The sequence below is a fragment of the Sceloporus undulatus genome, chromosome 1, assembly GCF_019175285.1.
Source record: "Sceloporus undulatus isolate JIND9_A2432 ecotype Alabama chromosome 1, SceUnd_v1.1, whole genome shotgun sequence".
NCBI lineage: Eukaryota > Metazoa > Chordata > Lepidosauria > Squamata > Phrynosomatidae > Sceloporus > Sceloporus undulatus.
Window position 1 is genome coordinate 295651725 of NC_056522.1, and position 15698 is coordinate 295667422.

The window sequence follows — 15698 nt, forward strand, 5'->3', positions numbered from 1 at the left end:
GACAATCAGAATAACAATTACAGTCCAACAGCATCCGGAAGGCCTTTATCCTGGCCTAGAACATTAGCAGTTAAAATCATTGTATAAAAGCTACCTAGCCTACAGGACAAGGAAATAACACAAGTCCCTGTTACCATAGAAATGGAGTTATAGCTCTATGGAATGGAAGATACCACAACATTATCACTGGCTGATAATCTTGATAGATCAGATTAGTAATTAACACATAACTCCTTAAAAAATAGATTAAAGAATGAAATATCCATTCAGTTATCTTCAGAAATAAATCTGTGCAAAAATACAAAAAGTACATTCAACAACTTCTTTCTCTGAATAGCTGTATTCATACTATTTCTGTTAAAGTAGCAAACTACATCCAGTAATATCATAATCAGGGTTATAATCAAATGTAGGAAATAAAAGACTGGAATAATGGAATCATGAAAGAGTATGCAAATGTTGTATCAAACTGCTGAATCAGCCTGACTACCCCTAGTTAGACAGACCAGTTTGTCAGCAAAAGTTTTGCAAACTGATGATACAGTATTTTCCACAACAGAAAAATACTAACAACACTCCAAATTTGCCTACCTCAATCAAAAAGTCTCCTGTTCTTAAACCAGCTTGCCATGCTACCCCGCCTTCATCCACTGATTCCAGATACTGCAAAGCAGGAAAGGCTGGAGTTGGGGTGAATTCTTCAATAGGTGTATCAGCTTTGGGAATAATACATGATATAGTTTTAATGAAGGAAAAGAAACCTCTACTATATAAGGGTTAATCAAGTAAATAATGAATTATTTATGCATGTCCAAAATAAAGTATGTAAGAATGTCTCCTGCCATCTATATCTCCCCTCCCTTCCTTGCAAAGGAATTATCATTTCCATTTTGTCAGCAAATGAGTGAATGGCCTTTTAACTCTTATAGAAATATGTGCAGAAACAAAAAGCAATCTATTTGATGATTTGAAAAGATTATCTTTAAATTCCACATAAGTGAAATGAGGCATTTCAAAATTTCAAAGAGCACCAAATTGTGGGTTCATCATTGTATACTGTATACCTGTTCACCTCACAGATATGTCCTCTGATAATTTATCACATGGGTATCAAACTACCTATGTAAGGAAGCTTGATATAAGCTTCTGTTTTAAAATGCAGTGAAGAACTCAGGTCTGTGTGAAATTAACATGGATAGTAAGGGACCCCTGTTTGCTGCATAGGTAGCTTAGCGCCAGCTGATCGACACAGTGATGAAGTCACTGGGTTTCCAGAAGACCCCACCAAAACATGCATTTAGCCAGGAGGGTTAATCAGAAACTGTTACATAGCTAGGGAAGCCCAATAGGTGTTCACCGTTCTAGTGAGGAGTGATAAAAATGGCATCCCGAGAGGAAGGGTGTGGAGGATCCTCCATAGAGCACATATGAGCTAGCCTTTCCTATGAGCCAGGCAGCATGAGGGAGAGCCCATCCAGCAACCAAGGGGTATTAATAGTAGGTAATGGGATATTCCATCACTTTTAAGAAATTAAATGCAAAATGACTTAAATAAACAGCATTAAAAAGATACCATTTTACCTTTTAACAAAAATGTGTTGGAGACAATCTGAGATGAAAAAATGATTAGCATATCTGAACCCATGAAGCCCTCAAAACAGAACACACACTAAAAGGCCATTCAACATACATGCAGCTTCTGAAGATATAAAGCCATCCAATTTTCATACTAAAACTGCAGTACTGTTACCTTGAAGAAACCACAGCCCAGTTTTAAGCAAGATGCCAAAATGCCTTTTCACTCAGCTGACAATTTTAATAGATTAATCTTTTAAATGAAACAATTTTGTCACCCTCCCTCCCCCCAGTTTGGTTTGGATACACTGAATAATACACCGATTGCACTTTGGACACAGTGAACAGCAAGACATAGGAAATTTCTAGGCAACTTGCCCCACAAATTATTCTGCATATCTTGCGTGCACACACACATTTATAATAGATATATAAGTAGATGTAGATGTAGATATAGATATGAACACACATGCATCTCTGAAAACTGCAGCATCAGAAACTGGTAAATTTCATGTCAGTACTACAGCACAGAGAGAACACGGTTGTCTAGCAACCAAATGCATAAGGAATTAATACCTGTTTCTTTTCAGAAATGCATGCCATTTTTCACACAGACACTCACCCAATCATACAGACACAGAAAATCCACATACCTTTGGCCCCTCTGAGCACAAACCCAAATCCTTCATTGTCTTTTTTCTGCAGGACCACTGCCTTTTCTTCTATAATGCAGTCACTGTAGAGAGAATTCCGAGGATAGCGACCATTATTACATCCCTTCATCACCACTGTAGTAGCTGCTCCTCCAGTGTGTAGGTTCATCATCATCACAGCCAGTTAATCAAATAATATTGCAGTAACCAAACATGGGGAAAATATAACAACAAACAACAGAAGAAGGAAAGAGACAAAGACAAGGTTCAATGGCAAGGGAGAACATGACAGTGCAACATAACAGAGGGAATAATGCAGAGAAAGCAGAGGAAGAAACCATGCATGGTGATGGCTGAATAAATGTGTGATCATGTCATCTGTGTGCTAGCTAGAGGTCTAAAAGAAAAGAAAGTGAACTGAACGACAGTAGCATTAATAAACTCCTCAATCGTGGATGTACCAGATGCATCTTCTAGTGAAGCCAAAATGAAACCAACCAGGAGAAAAATGAGGCAGCATTTTAAAATTTAAAGTTAGCTTGGTTTGCTTAATAAGTAGCTAAAAGGCACAAATAAATTCAGAAGCTATGCCTTGCATCAAAAGCCCTTTTTCAATCCTATTGAATGTTGCATGCTGCAAGAATCCCACATGATCATCTGACAGCCTACAATGCTAACAACGTGCAGCTGCCTTGGCGTCATCAAGCACAAATTTTCACAGCATCAGGAATATGCATAATTTAAATAGTAACAAGGCATGTATGCTCAATATCACCATTTTCTGTTAAAAAAATTACCTGCATTCTTGAAAAGAGAGTGTTCTAAAAGGCATAGCAATCTTTCTCTCCGTCTCTTTCTTTATTTAAAAGGAAAGTCAGTTTCTTAATTTTTATCTGATAGTATGTCTTGCAAGGAAGTTTTTTTTTTTGAAATCCTTTATTCAACAAACATTTCTTAGCCAAATTCAAAACATCTCATTGGTTTTTATACCATAATAATCCATACAAACATATGTTCATATATTTAAGGAGAAATGCATTTTCTGAGACATTATTAATTAACTAGTTATGTGTGATTTCTTCTAAATAATAGACAAAAATCTTTTTCTTTTTTAAAGGCAGAAACTGCTACAAAAATAGTGCTGCAGTGGCATAAAACTACTGCTTTGGTAATGCTAGCAATACAAGCAAATCCTGGAAGCTTCCTCAAAAACCTAACTGTTACTGATAACAAAAATATTAACAAGGAATAGTCTTGTACCCATCTACGTACAGTTATTTAGTCAGGCTTCTGGGTATCCCTATGGTTCTGGGGTTAGCAGGCAAACATATTTTTAAGTCTGCAGCTGAAAGATGGAAATGAATAATGGATCACTCCCTCGGCAATCTACAAATGGACCCAAAATAGCCAGCACACCCTTTGGCAGAAATCCTCAGTAGAGCTGCTGGCAGTTACAATGGAGCTTTCTTCTGAGTGAGAAGCCATCCACTGTTGGTCCCTTAGCTAGTGGTTGGGCCATGTTTTCCTTCCTCTTGTTCTTAACTGATTACATAAAAATGCATAATGACAGAGGGCAGGATAAAAACTGAGGAGGAAAATGTAAATCTGATCACATTCTGAGTAAAACCTTCAGTTTAAATCAACAGATTTTGCAGCAGATTTGGGGAGGAGGCTGCAAAGCAAAGGAATGGAGCATGTTTGTTTTCTGCAGCTCCAGAGAATAGGACCTGGAGCAATGGATTCAAACTACAGAAAAAAAGATTCCACCTCAACATTAGGAAGAAATTCCTGAGGATAAGAACTGTTCGACAGTGGAACACACTTCCTCAGAGTGTGGTAGAGTCTTCTCCTTTGGAGGTTTCTAAACAGGGGCTGGATGCCCATCTGTTGGGAATGCTTTGACTGTGTCTTCCTGCATGGCAGGGGGTTGGACTTGATAGCCCTTAAGGTCTCTTCCAACTCTATGATTATATGAACCTGGAGGAAAAATAGAAGGATAATTTTCTCCTCTTTGTAAATACCCTGCTTCTAGCAATGAAAGCAAATTACTTCCAGAAGGGCTTCACAACAGCAGATTTTAAAACACAGGTAAAAGTGATGGGATTAAGGCTGACACTGGAGGTAATCTTCACCATCTCTCTCCACTGTCCATCTCTCTTGCTATTTTTTCATTCCTCTCTTTTCATCCACCCTTTCCCTCTGCTTTTACTTAGCCCTCCCACCTCCTTTCCTAGTTTTTTGTGCTTCATCTGTCCCCTGCTGTCTGCTCTCTACCACACTCATCTTACTTACTCCACTTCTCAGTCTCAGAACAGAGGGGGCAATGAGTTTACTTAGGACTCATTTGGGCATGTTTACAATTTTTTCCCTTTTTTAAATTTACAAATGAATATTTTTCTGTATAACTGGGGGATCCTGCAGTAATAACTGATAGACATCTATCTAGTCATCAAGTTCACTATTGTAATAAAATAAGGGTCAGTGATGATACATTTTGGAAATCCATCTGAGATGAAGAATTAGAAGAAATTATAATTCTGTGGTAAAGTGCATGTTTTTCAGGAATAGCAGCTGAAAATTAAATATTAGTCCTATTTTGCAGATGCTGCAATGAATATTAGAAATATCTTTGATATGAATTTGCAGCTCTTATGTCTTCACGAAACCAAAAATACATTTAATTTTTGGCCCATGTAGAAAACAGAAAAGAAAGAGTCACAGATATATGAGGATGGAAATGATTTTCTGAGTAAATATTTTAACATGAAGAACATTTTTTGCCACAGTCAGGTTGGGGAGAACTGTCTATTTGTGCCTTTGCTTCTATTATAATGAAGTAAGGATGGTGAAGATTATCTTAATAATTAACATCAATATTATTGTGGACTTTGCTTTTGAGTGATTGCATTTCCCTGGGCACTGATCATCTAGGCAGGATACAGACTGCCCCATTAGGGCGGTCTGGCACCACCTCCTTTTTCGCTGGCGGGAAGCTGCACCAGATAAACCATGCGGCTTCTCACTGGCGGAAAAAGAACCAGCAAAAAGCGGGTTCTTTTTTCGTCGCACTTGCGACACCCGAGTGCGCAAATGGCACACTTGTGACGTCCCATGTGTGCCACGACATGCGGACGCTAAGCATCCATTGCATCAAAATGGCGGCGCCTGTGTGTACAGGGCGCCACCATTTTGACATACGGCGTACGTACTAGGGTTAGGGAGCGTCTGAATGGTGCGCGCTCCCTAACCCTAGTACCGCCGCCGCCATGCCACATTTAGCCTGTCTATAAGGGGCCCTAGTTACAAAATCTGATTTTATAAAAGGAAGGATTAAAACAACCCAGGAAGGAAATATTAATTATTTGTTAAATGCCAGAAGTGAATTCAAACCTGCAATAAAACTACTGATGTCAACTTAGATACATGGTCCCTGTTCCTAAACTGGAAAAGAGAGTCACAATCTTCAAACTGTTTAGAACCTACAGAAGTTCAATACAACAAATAAGCTTACAATGGCTCCACAGGTTGCAGTCTCAGGGTGCTTTCAAATATCTGTGGTAGCCTTCATTGAAACCTAGTTCTAGTTGACCCGATATGCTGCTAGTATAGCAACACTGGATAAAACACAAAGCTTACAGTCCTATAGTGTGTCAGCCTACCCCTTTTAACAGGCTGCAGTTGAGGTAGAAACAAACATGGTCAGCAATAGCTGACAAAAAAGAAAGGAAGATGACTTAATAAAGAAAAAAACAATGCTTATATGGCCTTCCTCAGATAACCTGTGATTTGGATCCATCTTGGCACAGGCACTTTGACGATATTCAAAATCATTCCGACTAAAATTACATATGACAGAAAAGTGATATACTGTATTATACAGTAGCTGTTTTTGTCAAGGGGGGAGATCATGTGGTGTTCTGTTAAAAGACTACAAATCATTATTTGGGATGAGAATTAGGGAAAGAGAAGCCTCCACTATTTACAGCAAGCACTGCCGCTATGGATTTTGCCAGTAATGTAAGAACTGTGTTGATACACCTGGGAAAAGCAGGATTTCATTTTTCTGATTAAAAATGTGCTCTTACTAGTTTTAAGTAAGTTAAACCATCTTAACTGAAGTAGCAATCATTTCTTCCAAAAACTGTGTGATAAAATAACTAGCAAGGCAGATTTTTATATGAATTTTCAGAAAGAAAAAAAGCAGGGACTTATGAAAAAGGTGAAGGAAATTCCAATATTCCAACGTAATGCAGGTCGTATTCTATAAATTATGGTAGCACCGATACCTTAATAATATGTATACACAAATCGTAGAGTTGGAAGGGGTACATTTAGTCCAACATCCTTCCCGTGCAGGAATCAACACTTAACAGAAGTTCCCGTTGTTTGAGAAATGGCTGCTCCGTGAACGCTTTGATGACGGAAGAGGAATGGGACGTCTCAATAATGATTAAATGACGGGAGGCAAGCATGACTGGCTATCACACCCATGCGATTTACGGATGATTCATCCATGCTTCAGGGATGGTAAGGCTTCATGTGATAACTCCAATTGAGGTGAATATTGATCAAAGGGGGGTCCACTACAATAGTCTATTCCACTGACAAATAGTTCTTATCAACAGGAATGTCTTCCTAATATTTAGCTGCTATTACTTTTCTTGTAATGATGTTGTTTGTTACAGTAGTTTCTTTTTCATTGTTATGTTTTTAACTGGTTTGGATTTTACTGATAGTTTAATTACATTTTAAACTTGTGAAAGGTATTTTTTTGCGATGTCTGTTTTGGCTGTTGTAAAACAGCTTGAGCCGTTGACTGGGGAAAAGAGGGGGTATGGAAAGAGGAGGAGGAGGAAGATTATGACTTCCTATTTATTTGGGTCCTGTCATCTGGAGTACCATATGACATTTTATTTTTAAAGCTATAACCTTACAGACATTTATCTAGAAAAAGGTTTCCCTGAACAGAAAAGAACTTGTAACTTAAGCATGCATGTATAGGATTACTTTGTAAATGTAGTCAAGGTTAAAAAAAAGTATGCTATTAGTAGCTGACATGAAAAAGTTTTATTTTGTTGGGCAAATATCACTAGGCGTGTCTAAATTCAGCTTCACAAAGTTTCTGTATTAAAGAAAGCTTTACTTTTCATTAAAGAAAGCTTTATTTTTATTTTTTTTTTAACTGGGACCCAAAGGCAATACACAACAGATCAAAACTTTTTTTAAAAAAATGATGATTGTTTTTTTAAAGAAGTTTTGAAAAACACAACTAAACTATTTAAGAGGTCATACAAAACAGTACAATCTTAGTTGCCTGCAAAAAGCTACAAAAGGATGGAGCTAACCTGACCTCACTTTATAGGGAGTTCCAAAATTGTAGGTGCTACTACCAGAAAAGCTCTCTCTCATGTACACACCAATCTAGTACTGGTGGGGCACACAACAGGCCTTCTGTTAAAGTTTATAGATTCTATGCAAGATCATAGTGGAAGAGATGGTCATTCTAATATCCTGGTTGCAAACTGTTTAAGACTTGCTAAGTCAAAAGCAGCACCATGAGCTGAAACCCAATGGAATCTGTACAAGACCAGTAATGTGTAGTCTTTAAAGCATACCCCAAATAACAGTCTGGTTAATGCATTTTAACTAGCTACAGCTTCCAAATACTTGAGCACATTAGAATAACCAAGTCACGAGATAATTAAGCTATGAATCACTTTGGCCAAATAAGCAGTACGTATCTTGCCACATAGTGAATTTGTGGCCTTGGGGCAGAGCAGAGCATCTGGCCATCCTCAGGGATGGCAGCATGTTGACATCTTCTTTCCAGGAGCCTATGCAGACTGGCACAGGCTATGGAAGGAAGCAGGAACTACCAGTGAATTATTTTAAACCTGTGGTTTGAAACCTGAAGCTGATGGCCTGCCTAAAGTAATCTGGATGTGGGTTTTACTCAGGTTGGTTGTGGGGGGAAGATATACTGAGCTCCCTGGCAATTTTTATATCATTTTTTCCCTAGGAGCTTCATCTCTGCCCACCCACTCTGTCAAAGTTGTTGTCCTCAGTATTTGGCTTGTGTAATGTTGTCTGATGCAAATACTGTACTCACTTCATTACAATTTTTTGGCACTTTGGCATAGGATCCAGATCCAGGACATCATTTTTCAGGGTCTACTCAATAATATAGTATCAGGATCCCATTCATCAGCTAGTGGATTAGTTGTTGCCTGGATTCTGACCCATGTGTGTACCAAGCCTTTGTGCAGCTGTAGCCAATAAAAGTTGTGGCCTACCTTGTGCCAAAGAAAGCTACAAGTGATGTCTTAGTGTTGAGTTGAGTGGGACTCCCCCTGAGCACACAACCACCTTTCCTAGGAAAGAGGGCAACTTATTCACCAGTCAAAGCTAGGCAAAACACGATCATTCCCACAGCAGTTACCTGATCATCAGGGAGTAGTGCTGGGTTCAAGAGCATCCCTAAGCTTTCAATATGGCCTTTCCGAGGGGGTGCAACTCCATTCAGAATAGACTGAATTCTAATAGTAGCTTGGTGTTCCTGCTGATTAGTAGAACCTCAGTGTTATCTGAACTGAGTATCAATTTATTACGCTACATCTAGTACCTCAGTGCACCTATCAAACAAATCAGGGCACGCATAGACTCATGTATGAGTCCCTTCAAGCTACCTGCCAAGTTATGGCAACCACATGAATTTCATAAGATTTTTTTAGGCAGTAAATTTTCTGAGATGGTTTTTGGCAGTTCTTTCCTTTGATATTTATCCTACAACACCTGGTCTCCCACTGAAGTACTAACCAGAGTTGACCCAGCTTAGCTTCCAATATCAGACATAATCTTGTGCTTTTAGGGTACTTAGGCCTCCTTTAAATTCCTTCTAAAAGAGAGAGTAGATTTTGGTTTATATTGATACCAGTTGCGAGGAACCACAGAAGTATCTATAGGTATGTATTCTCCTAATAACCTCTTGTAAAAAAAGGTCTACCAGGTTTACAAAAACCATCTTTCTCATAACCATGCTGAAAGCTAAAATGAAACAAAGGAAGGATATTTCCCCATGCACAACATGTGCACAAGAAGTTTCCTCCAAAAGAAGTGCTTATAACCATCATGAAGATGGTAAAATTTGGGGCAAAATCTAATATAAATAAATAATGGAAGCCTCTTTACTACAATGAAAAGTCATCTCTTGCCAAATGAAGCACTGCCCAGAATTGGATTCATTTTCCTAAAGGGCTTCAGGGGATACATGCCCCATCTACCTTTGCATAGCCCCACTGAGTCCAGTGTCAAACTGACTGAAGTAACAGCCAAGCAATAGATACCTTTGACAACTCTGGCCTAGATTATGTTCCAGCTTTGGTATTCATCACATAGTAAAAATGAGCAATCAAGCCAAATACCTGGCAAAAATGTCACAGCAAACTCTAAATGATAATTCCTCAGAATATACTATCCTTGGTATACACCAAAACATACTAACCTTCCTGAAACCAGCAACAGGTGTAAAAAATATATTCTATCAAAGTGGTAAAGTAATTTGGAACATGCTGTGAAGTAATTTTTATCTATTATCTGAAGAGACGTCATCAGATTGCCATCTTTATACAGAGGCAGCTGGAATAATCCTAGAACCTGGTGTTCCAAGTGAGCCCATACAGATGAGTTGATGATCCTTCTCTGTTGAAGCTTAACATCACAGATAATAGAGCTGATTATAATTGAGCTGTTACTATCACACTAAATAATCACAAGATTGTGAAAATATAAAAATAAAAACAGAGAACACAGAGAACAGACACTGTACCCAGTTCCAAGCCATTCTCTCTAACAGATGGATACCTTTATTATTCCAGTGTTACACCAAAAGAAATCAGATACCTGTTTATAATAATGCAGAAATTACATATTTATTAGTTCAAAAAACAGCTGCCAAAATCAAAAATACAACAGCACAGAGTGCCCTCCCAATCTGAAAGTCAATAGAGGCCGAGTATATCTTATCTGGAATTCCAAATGCTGAAATACTCTAAAATCCAAAATTGTCCACAAGGGTGGCTGAAACAGTGACACGTTGTTTTGGAATGGTCCAGCATACACAAACTTTGTTTCATGCACAAAACTATTAAAAATATTCTGTATAAAATTGCCTTCAGGTATGTTTATGAGCTATACATATGAAACATAAATGAATTACATGTTTATGCTGGGGTCCTATCTCCATGCTATCTCATTATGTATATGCAAATAATCCAAAATCTGAAACACTGCTGGTCCCAAGCATTTTGGATATGGAGACTTGACCGGTAACGTATACTACTACTCCCAGTCTATTAGCAGTGATAGTAGTTGCAATAAGACTATACAGTCCTTCCCAGGAGAAAGAGTGCATAAAGTAATGTCTCAAGAATACAAGAATCTTTGTTTGTCTCCTTTCTTCCCATCCTGTATAAACTGTCTACACTAAATATAGCAAAGACATCATGAAAAATACAGCACAATGCTGGGTAGAAGGATTGTGAGCTCTAGCTACAAACTCAATGTGTGCAGGATGATACCAAGGTTTTGGAATTTTCTGTTTCTTTTTTTCACATCCTTAAAAAATATCCTCTCTTCACAAGGATGGTTTCTTGACCTGGGCAGTAAACATGGTCTCAAAGAGAGCCCATTCACGCTACACTCTTATAGCTCTATCATTCCACTTTAACTACTATGGCTGCTTCCCATAAAATTCTGGGGTTTGCAATTTGGTGAAGGACTAGAGCTCTCTGGCTAAGAATTTTACATGTCCCTCCCTAAATTGCAAATCCCAGGATTCCATAGCATGGAACTGTGGAACTAAAGGCGGAATAATAGTGCTATAATTGTGTAGTGTGAATGGGCCCAGAAACTTTAACATACCACTTGCTCAAAGAAGCACTGGCAATGCTGGTCTTTGGCAACTTACTAACTGCTGAAGAAATTTTGTTGAAACAGTGAGTACGGTAGTCTTCCCCAGCTGGGTACATTTTTAATATGGTCTAATACTGTTTAATTATATTCTGCTAGCATAACTTACTGTGTTTTTAAAATCAAACTATGAGTCACTTTGATCCATGTATTGAGAAATTGTATATGCAATCTTTTGTTTTTAAAATGGACTATTAAATATTTTAAAAATGGGATGTAAAATAAATATCTTATTCAAGCAAAGCACGAAAAAAATCATTATGTAGCATGCATGTCCAAAGTGATAGGGTGTGCACAAACAGTAAATGAGTGGCAGATGTTGCCCAATTTGTTTTCTGTATAGAAAAGTTGAGAAATAAATGTTCTGTATGTTTCAAAAACAAGCAAACCCCAGTTAACAAAGTATCTGACAGTGAAATTTCTTTTTACCATTTTTTAATCCAGTTTCCTTTTTGTCTTCTTGTGTTCTATCTAGCTCGTAGTTTTTTTGTAGTAGCATTGGCATTGGGAGGATGGTCAAGAAGGGCTAGAGAAACATGGACTTTCAGTGTCAGGCTACAGCAGTCCATCTGCACTGAACAATGCAATAAAGGCTGAGCTCTAGCTGACAGTATTATAGCTGTGGGTGCTTGCTTATAACAGGCAAGATAAACAGCAGCTGCCTCCAGAAATCCTTGCTGACCTTGCATGAACAGCAAAACAAAGAGAAATGGGTAGACCTGCCTCACCAGGTACTCTTAGCATGTTTCTAAAAAGCATAGATCCATAAGTCTGGCCACTAAAATTGAAATACAGTCGGCCCTTCCCTTATGTAGGGTTCTGTTCCAGACCCCCCCTCCACATAAGGGAAATACCACATATGCTTGAATCCCATTGAAAACATTGAAATAAGCCACTGCACCATAGTTAACTGGACAAAGATGACAACAACTGTGCACTAAGATGACATATTTTCAATGGGGCTCAATCATACATGGTATTTTCCTTATTCGGGGGGGGGGGGGGTCTGGAATGGATTCCTGCCTAGCAACCCACTTAAATCATGTCACCAGACAGTGTTCTTTCTTTGCCCCTTTTTGACCACTGAAAAAGATCAAGAATCTCTCACTAAACTTTGGATTTCATACATTTCATCTGATACTGTCAAACCTTAAAATTTACCAGTATAGTACATGTGCCCTTGGTATCTGTTCAGGTTTGATTTCAAGACCCCATGTGGATACCAAAATCTATGGATGCTCAAGTCCCATTATATGCAATGCAGCAGTAAAGTGGTGTCCCTTGTACAAAATGGCAAAATCAAGGATTTCTTTCTGGATTCATTTTTTTGGGAAGGGGATATTTTCAATCATTGGGTAATTGAATCTGTGGAGGCAGAATCCATGGATATGGAGGGCTGATTCTATTGTCAATTCCACCAAGCACCAAAGTTTTCCAAAACCTTAGGTCTAAAGAAAGTCTTTTGCACTACAGAGTTCTAGCACAGAAATTCCACAGTTCCAGCATTGACCAACAACTGAAGAGCTACAATGAGACCAGAGTAATAACTTAAAAATGCTAATACATCATCATCCCCAACAATGGGCAGAGATCAAAGCTTCTTGCCTTTCCTCCCAAGTCTGCCCTTCAACACTCCTTTTCTGTCTCTGTGGACAACATTTCTGTTCAACCAGTCCAGCAAGCCCGCAGTCTTGGTTTTATCTTTGATTCTTCTCTGTCGTGTATCCCTCAGATCCAGACCACAGCCAAGGCTTGTAGATTCTTTTTGTACAATATTGTCAAAATCCGACCATATCTCTCCACCTCTACTGCCAAGATCCTGGTCCATGCCCTAGTGGTCTCACGACTTGATTACTGTAACATCCTCCTGGCTGGGCTTCCTCTTTCTCACCTCCATCCTTTAATTTCTGTCCAGCATTCAGCTGCACGCATTATCACATCTGCCCACCGCTCTGACCATATCTCTCCTGTGTTAGCATCCCTTCACTGGCTCCCCCTCCCTTTCCGCATTCAGTATAAGCTCCTGCTGTCGACATTTAAAGCCCTCCATGGGCTGGCCCCTCCTTACTTATCAGACCTTCTTTCTCCTCACCTTCCCACTAGTGCCCTCCGCTCTGGTATTCTGGAAATCCGCTCAGGATTTCCTCTGCCCCATCTCGGATTCACCCCTTTTCACTTGCTGCCCCTCACTCCTGGAACCTTCTTCCCCCACAAGCAAGAGCCATCACTTCTTTAACCAGCTTCAAAACGGAGTTGAAGACCATACTGTTCAGAGAAGCGTTCCCAGGCATTGCATAATTGTCACTTGCTATTTGATGTTCTTTTGTTGCCTGTTTTATTTAATCATTTTCTGTATTGCTATGTATTTTATATGTATTATCCTACTAGAGAGGCAGGCTAGCTCCAACAGGCCTCCTTGGAAGAAGATTAACTAACCACCCATTAAGAAGCCAAGCCCTCCCTCCAGTCCATCTCCTCTGATCCAGGCCTTGGAGGTAGAGAAGAACTGCTGGCCCTCATCCCCTTCCCCACCACCACTCCCTTCTCCTTTTGTGTCATTTCTTTTTAGATTGTAAGCCTGAGGCAGGGAACCATCCAATAAAAGATGTATGTAACAGCGCTGTGTAAATTTACAGTGCTTTATAAAAAAGGTTAACTCATCATCATCATCATCATCATCATCATCATGTACCATTGGACTCAAATCTCCTTGTCATATATGGGAGAACAGCAGAATTGTACATCTATGCAGTCATGAAAATGTGAAGTCTTGTCCATTTTCTTTAACTTAAAAATGTACAGGAAACAAGCCAAAATATGGGAAATCAGCACAATATACAAGATCAGGACACAGCCTGAGGTGATGTCTTGTATATGAACAGGGGAGGAAAAATCTTCTATTACATGCTACAGAATTGTGCCTCTATATTTTTAACATATGCTGCTTTGAGAGTCATTAAAAATAGTGATGATGATGCCCAATCGTAACTCAATTTTTTAGGTTTTTCCGTTCATTCTTCCTTTACTTTTCTCTTTTCTTGCCTTTCCCCCTTCTCCTTGAATTCAACATTAAGCCATTAATAATTCAACATCAAGGCAACAAAATAGTCAAAGTGTAGATGAGTCCTGGCTTTGTATTTTTTCACCTGAAAGGCATGATGCCATTTTTAAAACTGATCACTGGGCCATACCAAGAAAAAGGAAATTTGTTTTATCACTAGCTTTATAAAAGTCACTTGCTTTATAATATATATGATGTAGTTATGACAGCTCATCTCCCATACAATTTTCAGGATCAATATACGTATGTACATCCATCTACCCTTCACAGTATTCTATTCAAATGTGACTATTTGAGTATCTACATCTACAATATGATAACAACATTTAGTACTTCATCTGCAATATGCACAGCAGTTGTGGAAACAAAGTATGAATAATCTTGTTCTATACATACTTGGAAGAATTATGTTAAAGAGTTTCTTATCAGAAGAAATGCATGGATTCAGACTCCACTAATTTTCTCAAGAGTAATCGGGGGCCCTTTCAGCCTACATAATTAGAGCACTATGACTTTGCTTTAACTGCTACAATTCTATCCAGGCAAAAACAGGACAAGGATACGCAATATTCTGTATTCATGAAAAAGTAAGATGATAATAAAAGTTTTATTACATGAATATATTGAGCTAACAATATGTTGCAAACAACATATTGTTGTATATTCTTGCAAACAAGCGTGTAAAATGTGGGCTAGACAAGGCAACTGTTGCATGGATTTGTAATTGGTTGACTGGCCGAATGCAAAGGGTGCTCAACAATGGTTCCGTTTCATCCTGCAGAGAAGTGGGGTGGGGTGCCACAGGGTTCATCCTGGAGAGAAGTGGCCAGTGGGGTGCCACAGGGTTCTGTCCTGGGCCCAGTGTTATTCAACATCTTTATCAATGATGTGGATGACAGAATTAGGGACATACTTATCAAATTTGCAGATGACACCAAATTAGGAGGAGTCGCTAACACCCCAGAGGACAGGATCAAAATTCAAAATTACCTGAATAAAAAGGAAAACTGAGCCAAAGCTAACAAAATGATATTCAACACAGAAAAATGTAAGGTACTGCACTTGGCAGAAAAACAAAATGCATAGATATAGGATGGGAGACACCTGGCTTAAGGAGAGTACATGTGAAAGGGATCTAGGAGTCCAAGTAGACCACAAGTTGAACATGAGTCAACAGTGTGATGAGAAACTGGAGTGTGTCCAAAAGATTGGCGACTAAAATGGTGAAGGGTCTGAAAACCTTGCCCTATGAGGAACGACTCAGGGAGCTGGGGATGTTTAGCCTGGAGAAGAGAAGGTTAAGAGGTGATATGATAGCCCTGTTTAAACATTTGAAAGGATGTCATATTGAGGAGGGAGCAAGCTTGTTTTCTGCTGCTCCAGAGAACAGGACCCGGAACAATGGATACAAGCTCCAGGAAAAGAGATTTCACTTCAACATT

At 38.9% G+C, this 15698-nt stretch overlaps 1 protein-coding gene across 5 annotated transcripts in view; it reads right to left on the minus strand.

The window, feature by feature from the left end:
• The window catches only part of SHANK2 (SH3 and multiple ankyrin repeat domains 2), a 489211-nt gene that overhangs the window by 169051 nt on the left and 304462 nt on the right, over nucleotides 1–15698 (minus strand). For all 5 annotated transcript variants that reach the window (XM_042469292.1, XM_042469286.1, XM_042469278.1 and 2 more), the window contains 2 exons: nucleotides 2229–2311; nucleotides 592–716 (listed from right to left, as the gene is read on the minus strand). In XM_042469292.1, coding sequence (XP_042325226.1) covers nucleotides 592–716; nucleotides 2229–2311 — 208 coding nt within the window. The remainder of the gene's footprint in view (nucleotides 1–591; nucleotides 717–2228; nucleotides 2312–15698) is intronic.